This window comes from Myiozetetes cayanensis, unplaced genomic scaffold (genome assembly GCF_022539395.1).
Source record: "Myiozetetes cayanensis isolate MyiCay16 unplaced genomic scaffold, myiCay2020 scf26, whole genome shotgun sequence".
Classification (NCBI taxonomy): Eukaryota; Metazoa; Chordata; class Aves; order Passeriformes; family Tyrannidae; genus Myiozetetes; species Myiozetetes cayanensis.
In genome coordinates, this window is record NW_026087477.1 from 4,865,707 (window position 1) to 4,873,959 (window position 8,253).

At 69.3% G+C, this 8,253-nt stretch overlaps 2 protein-coding genes across 2 annotated transcripts; both read left to right on the forward strand.

Moving 5' to 3' along the window:
* Nucleotides 1-1,358: 1,358 nt before the first annotated feature.
* JUND (JunD proto-oncogene, AP-1 transcription factor subunit) lies at nucleotides 1,359-2,999 on the forward strand. The gene has a single exon (XM_050321236.1). The coding sequence runs from the start codon at nucleotides 1,509-1,511 to the stop codon at nucleotides 2,460-2,462; it is 954 nt and encodes a 317-aa protein (XP_050177193.1). The 5' UTR covers nucleotides 1,359-1,508; the 3' UTR covers nucleotides 2,463-2,999.
* Nucleotides 3,000-4,645: 1,646 nt separating this feature from the next.
* Nucleotides 4,646-7,151, forward strand: LOC126643096 (uncharacterized). Its single transcript, XM_050321237.1, has 4 exons — nucleotides 4,646-4,716; nucleotides 5,693-6,424; nucleotides 6,850-6,986; nucleotides 7,079-7,151. Exons 2-4 carry the CDS (start codon nucleotides 5,824-5,826, stop codon nucleotides 7,124-7,126), a joined length of 786 nt encoding a protein of 261 aa, XP_050177194.1. The 5' UTR covers nucleotides 4,646-4,716; nucleotides 5,693-5,823; the 3' UTR covers nucleotides 7,127-7,151.
* The last annotated feature ends 1,102 nt before the right edge of the window (nucleotides 7,152-8,253 follow it).

Below are 8,253 nucleotides of genomic sequence, written 5' to 3' on the forward strand. Positions count from 1 at the left end.
GTCAAGCGCTGACGCCGATCCACCCCCTCAGCCGCCCGCGGGCTTGGCCGGCCGTGACGTCTGCGGCCTCCACTGCCACCGCCACCGCCGCTTAACTCCTTCCCCCGGTGACGGCTGAGCGGGGCCTCAAGGGGCTCATGGTGCAGCCGAGGTGTTAGGCCTGGTCTGAGTGACCCCCCCCAGTGACAGTGTGACCCCCCCACCCCGGTAAACCACGGTGGGCCGCCCGCCACGCGGTGGCAAACCGACCCACCGGCGCCGGTGTCACCGGGACGCAGCGGTGACAAACACCGGGGCGGTGACACGGGACAGGCTGTGATGGGGGAAGTGTGGGGACACGCAGGGACAGTGGTTCTGTCCCAGCGGGGCCCGGCTCGGGCAGGCCCTGCTGTGCCTGGTGCTGGTGGCCTGTCCTGGTTTGACCCACGTGGGTGGTGGCCTGGCCGTCCCCAGAGGGTGCCCTGAGGCCCCACGGCCCGGTGTGTTTATTTCTTTGTCGTGCCCTTCTACAGCGGGGGCCTGACCCGGTGCCAGTGCCCGGTGCTGGTTCTGGTGCCGGTGACTGTGCCCAGTGCCAGTGCTCAGAGTCTGATTCCTGTGCCCTGTGGATGGTGCCCGGTTCCCAGTGCCGGTTCCCATTCCTATGCCCAGTCCAGTTTTCAGGGATGCTCCCGGTTCCCACTGGCCGGCAGCCTGTTCCCGTGCCCGGTTCCCGTTCCTATGCCTGGCAACTGGTGCCCTGTGGCTGGATCCCTGTTCCTTGTGCCCAGTCCTGTGCCCCGTTCCTGGTTCCCGGTGCTGGTTCCCAGTCCCTGTGCCCGGTTCCCATTCTCCGGTGCCGGTTGGCAGTCCCGGTGCCCAGTGCCCGTTCCCGGTGCCCGTTCCCGCCCCTCCCTTTGTGTCCGTCAGCCCCGGCGACGGTAGTCGCGGTGCCGGTGCCCGTTCCCGCCCCTCCCGGTATGCCCGTCAGCCCCGGCGGTTGGCAGTCCCGGTTCCCGGTGTCCGTTCCCGGTGCCGGTGCCCGTTCCCGCCCCTCCCTTTGTGCCCGTCGGTCCCGGCGGGGCGGAGGGGGGGTGGGGGGGGAGGTGTGTGCACGTGACCGCCCCTCCCCCGCGCTGACGTCATCCCAGGGCCCCGCGCGCTGTTGTCCCGTTTACCCGCCGGTTGTCCCGGCGACGGCGCGGCCGGGGGGTGGGCGTGGCCCGGCGGGTGGGCGTGGCGCCGCCTCCCCGGGGCGGAGGCCCCTCCCCTTATGCAAACGAGGGCGCGCGAGCACGTCATCTGCAGCCAATGGCGGCCCGGCGCGGTGAGGTCACCGCGGCGGCGCCGCCTATTTAAAGCGGCGCGGGGCGCGCGGCGGCGGCAGACGCGTGTGCGCGCGCGCAGGAGCGGGGCCGCGGCCGGTGCGCACCGGGCGCCTCCCCCGTCCCCCAAACCCTCCCCTCCCGCGCTCGCCCCGGTCCTCCCCCTCCGGCCCCGTTTCCCCCGCAGCCGGGCGGGGGAGGAGGATGGAAACACCCTTCTACCATGATGATGTGTTGAGCGGCCTCGGCAGCGGCTTCGCCCCGTCCTCCGGCAGCAGCGGGCTCCTCCTGCCCTTCCCCGGCGGCAGCATGATGAAGAAGGACGCGCTCGGCATGGCCTTACCGGAGCAGCTGGCGGCGGCGCTGAAAGCCCCCGGCGCGGCCAGCGGCGAGGCGGCGGGGCTGCTGGGCTCGGCCGAGCTGGGGCTGCTCAAACTGGCGTCGCCGGAGCTGGAGCGGCTCATCATCCAGTCCAACGGGCTGGTCACCACCACCCCGACCAGCGGGCAGTTCCTCTACCCTAAAGCGGCCGCCTCCGAGGAGCAGGAGTTCGCCGAGGGCTTCGTGAAGGCGCTGGAGGACTTGCACAAGCAGAACCAGCTGGGCGGCGGCGCGGCGGGGAGCGGCGGCGGCGCCGGAGGGAGCGGCGGCGGCGGCGGGAGCGGCGGCGCGGGCGAGCTGCCCGCCGCCGGGATGGCCCCGGAGCCGCCGGTCTACGCCAACCTCAGCACCTACCCGGCCGTCAGCTACGCCGCCGACCCGGGGCCGTTCGCGGCGCCGCCGCCGCGGCTCCCGCCGCCGCCCCCGCCGCCTCCGCCGCCGCTGAAGGACGAGCCGCAGATCGTGCCGGAGGTGCCGAGTTTCGGGGAGAGCCCGCCGCTGTCCCCCATCGACATGGACACGCAGGAGCGCATCAAGGCGGAGCGGAAGCGGCTGAGGAACCGCATCGCCGCCTCCAAGTGCCGCAAGAGGAAGCTGGAGCGGATCTCCCGGCTGGAGGAGAAGGTGAAGAGCCTCAAGAGCCAGAACACGGAGCTCGCCTCCACCGCCAGCCTGCTCCGCGAGCAGGTCGCCCAGCTCAAGCAGAAGGTGCTCAGCCACGTCAACAGCGGCTGCCAGCTCCTGCCCCAGCACCAGCATCAGGTGCCGGCGTACTGACCGGGGGGGCCCGAGCCCGGGCACGGACTTTGAGGGGTCCCGGGCAAGGACCGAGGGGAGCGGGGGGAACGCCCGCCCTGCCCCGGGCATGGACCGAAGGGGAACTTGGGGAGCTGCCCGCCCTGCCCCGGGCACGGACCGAGGGGAACTTGGGGAGCTGCCCGTGCGTCCCGGCCATGGACTGCGGGGAGCGGGGGGAGCGCCCATCCCGCCCCGGGAACGGACCGACGGGTCCCGGGCAAGGAGCGGGGAGCGCCCGCCATGCCCCGGGCGCGGACTGAGGGATGCTGGGTATGGACGGAGGGGTCCCGAGGGGAGGAAGAGGAGCGATAATCAAGCCTCCCCCAGCTCCCTGAGGGCTCCGAGGGGAGGCCCAGGACCGGCTCCGGGCGGTGCGCACCGAGCACCCCCCCGCGCACGGGCTGCGGGGAGGGAGAAGCTGGGGGTTCCCCTCACGGACTGAGGAGGACCCGGCCCCCCTTCCCCGCGCCCCACACATTCCAGTCAGGCCCCAGTAAAACCCCGCGACACGGAGAATTTGGCCTCTCGCTGTTTGCTGCGCCGGGAGGACGGGACGGGACGGGACGGGAAGGGAAACGAAGGGAAGGGAAGGGGCGGCGCGGGCAGGAAGCGGCGCGGCCGGGGGCCATCTTGGGGCGGCGGGGGGAGCGGCGAAGGAGGGTTTTGGGGGGGTTTAGGGGCTTTCTGGGGGTGCGAGGAGTCGGTGGAGGGGGAAGAGTGGAGCTGGAAAAGGGGCTCTGAGAAGAGGGGGAGGTTGAGAGGGTCTCTGGGCGGTGGGGGGGTGGGAGAAGTCTCGTCAGGTAATAGTGGATTCGAATGCTGGGGGTCCTCTGGAGGGGTGTACTGAGGCTCCTTTGGTTTTGAGGTTACTGGGTCTCTCTTGGGGGGGGATATGATTTTATTGGGGGTCCCCGTGGGTGAGGGGAACTGGCTGCTGGTTCTGGTTGTGGCTCTGCCCTGCCTGACCCCTGGTTTCTCTGGGTTGGGGGGTTCACTGACACCGACACCCCCCTGTCCTGGCCCCCCGGGGTCACCCCACGGCACCCAGCGAGGTCGGAGCCTCCGCTGCTCCTCCCCAGACTTGGGGAACCGGCCTTGGCTTCCCGGCACTGCCATCGCTCCTCCTCCACGTTCCCCCACCTGTGGGGCCCTATCCCTGCTCCATCCGGGGAGCAGCACCCGACAAACCAACCCTCTGTGCCTGGAGCGTTTGGGGACGGTACAGGAGGCAGCTTTGGGGCTGGTAGCACTGGGATCGCCCCGCTCCCGGGGAGCCTGGCACGGGGTGGGGACGGGCCCTGCCGTGGGTGATGGGAGGAGTGTGAGCTCCTTGGGGACCCTGCCGTGGGTGGCTCCCCGTGCTCGGTGCCAGCCGGCTGCGGTTCGGCGGAGGAAGCGCCTTCCCCGCCGCTCGGAAGCGGCCCCGGCGCGGTTGAGCTGCGCCCCGGATGTGCCGCTCCAGCAGCGAGATGGATGGACGGGGCTGCCACCTGTCTCCCTGTGGCAGGGCCAGCACAGCCCCCTGGCTCTGGTGTCCCCGTGTCACCGCAGCCCTGTGCGCCCAAGTTGCTGCGTCCTGACATCTCCCAAGTCCCCGCATCCTGATGTTGCCAGATGCCTGTGTCCCAAAGACCCCACATCTGTTGTCCCTGCATCCTGAAATCCCCAGAGCCCGTTGTCCCCAAATCCCTGCATCCTGATCTTCCTTTGTCCCTTGATCCCTTTGTTCCCAAATCCCCCCATGCTGCTGTCCATGTGTCCCCAGACCCCTCTGTCCCTCAGACCGCACATCCCACATTCCCAGCTCCCTTTGTCCACAAATGCCCACATACTGCTGTCCATGTGCCCCCAGAGCCCTTTGTCCTCAAGCCCCCACCTTCCCAGACCCCCATGTCCCCACGTGTCTCTCCCCTCACCCTCCAAAACCTCGGGATGATGCCGGCAGGGCTGGCTCCCGGTGCCCGGGGTGGGGGAGTGGGGGTCTCACGGCCCCGGGGTGGGAGGTGCGTGGGGTAAAACTGATGCCCGGGGCGGGGGGCTCCTCCCGGTGCCCGCAGGGTCCCGGTGCTGCGGTGCCGCCCGGTACCGACAGAGGGCGCCGCGGGCGGGGTCGCCCCCGCCTCCCCCGGGGCGGATAGAGGCGGCGGGACCGGGATCGGGACCGGGAGCGGGCGGGATGCTCCCGGAGCGCTCTGCCTGCTCTGCTGCGCCGCTGCCCTGCTCGCTGCCGCAGGTACCGGCCACCGGGGGGGGTCCCGGGGGCGTCCCGGGGGCACTCGGGATCTGCAGATCTGGTGGGGGTGGGTCTGTGGCCTCCCCCCGCCCATTCCCGGGTACCGGGAGGGGGGTGGAGGTGCTGCGGGGCACCAGGGAAGTTCAGGGAGGTGACCATGTGCTTCTCCGAGATCTGCACTGGTGGCTCAGTGGGGAAGGGGTGGGGGGGTCCATATGGTGCCCCCCCGGGGCCTCGTGGCATGGGGGGGCTGCACCTGCTTCCTGGAGGTGCCAGGCTGGAGGGGAGCACCCTGCCACTGCCCAGCACCCTGTGCTGCTATGGGCCCCCCATTTCCAGCCTGGGCCCCCAGCACCCCCACCCTGCACCCCAAGGTGCCGCAGCTCACCCTTCCCGGCACAGGGTGCTTGGCCCTGGGTTCAACCATCCTGGCGTGAGGCAGCAGCTGGGTGGGAACAGCCTGTCCTGGTGGGCCTGGCAGCCATGGGGACCCCCAGCACCCAGCCACGCTGTGCCCCTGGGTGTTGGCGCTGCGTGCCAGCTCTGCCACGAGGCATTTCACTCCAGTGTCCCCCTGGGGCCAGGCTGGACCTGCTCCTCCTCTTGTGCAAACAGGAGTTGAGCAGATAAGGGCACTGCCCGGAAAACGCCACCACGGCCCACGTGGCCCTCTGGTTTCCCCCATCATGCCCAGCCCTGAGGGTGTCTGGTGGGTGCCACCAGGGCCAGGCTGGCACATGTCCCTGTGCCGTGGCACTTGCCTGCTGCTGCCACGCTGCTCTGCTTGTGCCACAACAGGTTGGGAGGCTCTTCCTGATCTGGTGCTTCTGGGAGCCTGTATTGGCTAAATCCCAGTTTTCTGTGTGTGATGAAAACCACCTGGGAAACGATCCCTGTGGCACCGGGAGCCCAGGCAGGTGCTGCTGCCCTTCCTGGGGCTCTGCCGTGTCCTTGCTGACCAGCTCTCTCCTCCAAGGTCTAGAGCCAGGACATGGCACCAATCCCTCCCGTGCAGTGGCTCTAAGGAGCTCAGGGACAACCGTGTCACCAACTTCCTCCAGGACACCGAGATCAACAGCACCTCCAGCATCTGCATCTAACACCACTATGAAACCATCCAGGACACTGGGATCAACAGCACCTCTAGCATCTCCATCCAACATCACCATGAAGCCATCTTCATCCAGGACACTGGGATCTACAGCACCTCCAGCATCTCCATCCAACACCACCATGAAACCATCCAGGACACCGGGATCAACAGCACCTTCAGCACCTCCATCCAACACCACCACACCAACTCCAACCAACACCACCACACCAACTCCATCCAACACCACCACAGCAGCTCCATCCAACACCACCACAGCAACTCCAACCAACACCACCACAGCAACTCCAACCAACACCACCACAGCAACTCCATCCAACACCACCACAGCAGCTCCATCCAACACCACCACACCAACTCCATCCAAGACACTGGGATCAGCAGCACCTCCATCCAACACGTCCACAGCAGCCACTCCATCCCACCCAAGTGTGCCCAGATCCAACTTGACAGCAGTGCCGGCCCCATCCTCACCCAGGACTCCTGGGCCTGCTCCTGCTCCCAACTCCACCACACCCACTGTGAGCCCTGGTCCCAACAGCACCTTGGCCACCAGCTCCAGAACGACAGTGGCCATCGGCATCGCCAGCAGCTCAGGTGAGAGCCAGGCTGGGGGGCACTGGGCAGGCAGGTGAACTGGGTATGGGCACAGCAGCAGCCCTGGGGTCCCCTTAGACCCCCCACTTGGGGCTGTGCTCACAGAGGGGCTCAGGGGGAGTGCAGGTGCCCAGGTGAGCCCAGAGCCCCCCTGGCTGCTCCAGCCTCCCTAGGGGGTATTGAGGGCTCCCCTTTTCTCCCCCAGCCTCTGTGTCACGGGACCTCAGCAGGGTGGGTGGGAGGCCCCTGGGCTGGTCCCCCACGGGCAGAGGTGACACAGAAACTGGATGCCAGGTTTTGGATGTATGGGATGGTGGAGGGGGGGGAACTGGAGCCGGTCTTGAGCCCCCTCTCACCCTGAGGTTCATGAAGCTCAGCGGTGCCGGGGAGGGTGGGTAACGGGGTGCCCATCTCGCCCCTCACAGAGCATCAGCTGAGCTCCGGCGTGGTCGTCATCATCTGCCTCTTCATCTGTGTGCTGGTGGGGGGCACGGCGGTGCTGCTGGTGCGGCTGTGCCGGCGCAGGACCACCCGCTTCCGCCACCTGGACGAGGTGCCCATGGTGCGTGGGGGGGCCGGGGTGGTGAGGGGAGGGATCTGGGGGGGCTGTGGGCAGGGTGTGGGTGCTCACCCCACTCTCTCTCTCTTCCCTAGAGCAAGGTGCTGGAGGAGTCCCCTGTCACCCACCCCACATCCAGGTGACCCCCCCCTCTCCACCCCAGCCCCCCTCGGGACTCCCCGCGCTGCTGAATAAAGAAGCTGCTCCTCAGCTCTGGTTTCCCGTCTGCCATGTGCCCTGCCCGGGGAAAACCCCCGGTCCCGGGGGAGGGCCCAACCGCTTTCGGGGGTCCCCCCGCTCCGGGCTGGAGGCCCCGGGGTGTTCCCAGGCCGGCGGGGTGGGTGCGGGGCGGTGGTGCCCGGGGTGGGGGGGGCCGCGCAGCCCCCCCGGCGAGGTGGGATGGGAGGGAGGGAGCGAGCGGCCAGGCACGCACATCGCCTTCCTTCTGCTCCGCTGCACTCGGCCGAGGCCGCGGCTGGCGGCGACGACCGGGCACCGGTAAGGGGCTGCGGGCCAGGGCGGGGGGCTGGCGGCAGCGGGGACCCCCGTGCCAGGGCTCGGCATCCCCTGGGAATTGGGATGAGGCTGCTCCCGGTGCGAGCCGGGGCGTGGAGGGGCTCAGTCCTGGGGTCTCTGTGGATGCACCGGTGTGCCCCAGTTCCTCAGGGGGGAGGGTGCCCGCGGTGGATCATGACGGTGGCATCGGTGGGTTCACAGCTTGGTGGGTGCTACGGGCCGGGGGCCACCCGCGTGGCCTCAGGCCCGATGTCCCTGTCCTCATCCAGCCGGTGGGAGCACTGGGAGTGGGAAGGAGGGGCCCCGAAACCCGAGGCAGGGGCTAAGCCCGGCGGAGATCAGGCGCCCGTAAATCACGGAAGAAGGGGGAGGAACCCACGTGTCCCGGTCGCGGGGTGTCCCCCGGGTGTCCCCATCCCCGGGGGGGGTGGTCCCCACCACCGAGCCCTCACCGGCCTCAGCTCCCGGAGTTCCCCCCGCAGGGACGGGGATGAGACGGAGCCGGACGGCGCTGCCCTTCCTCGGCGCGGAGGTGAGACCGGCACCGGGGGCACCGCGGGGGGAGAGGGGGTGTCGCGGGAGGGGGCGAGGGGTGTCCCCGGTACGGGCGTCTCAGCGCCGGCCCCGCGGGCAGCAATAACCGGGCTGGCGGCGCTGAGCGGGAGTTAATTATCCCCTTAATGGGCGGTTAATTATTATTCACCTCTGCGTAATTGCGCGCCGGCTCCGGGGGGTTTTCCGGCGGGGTCCCGGG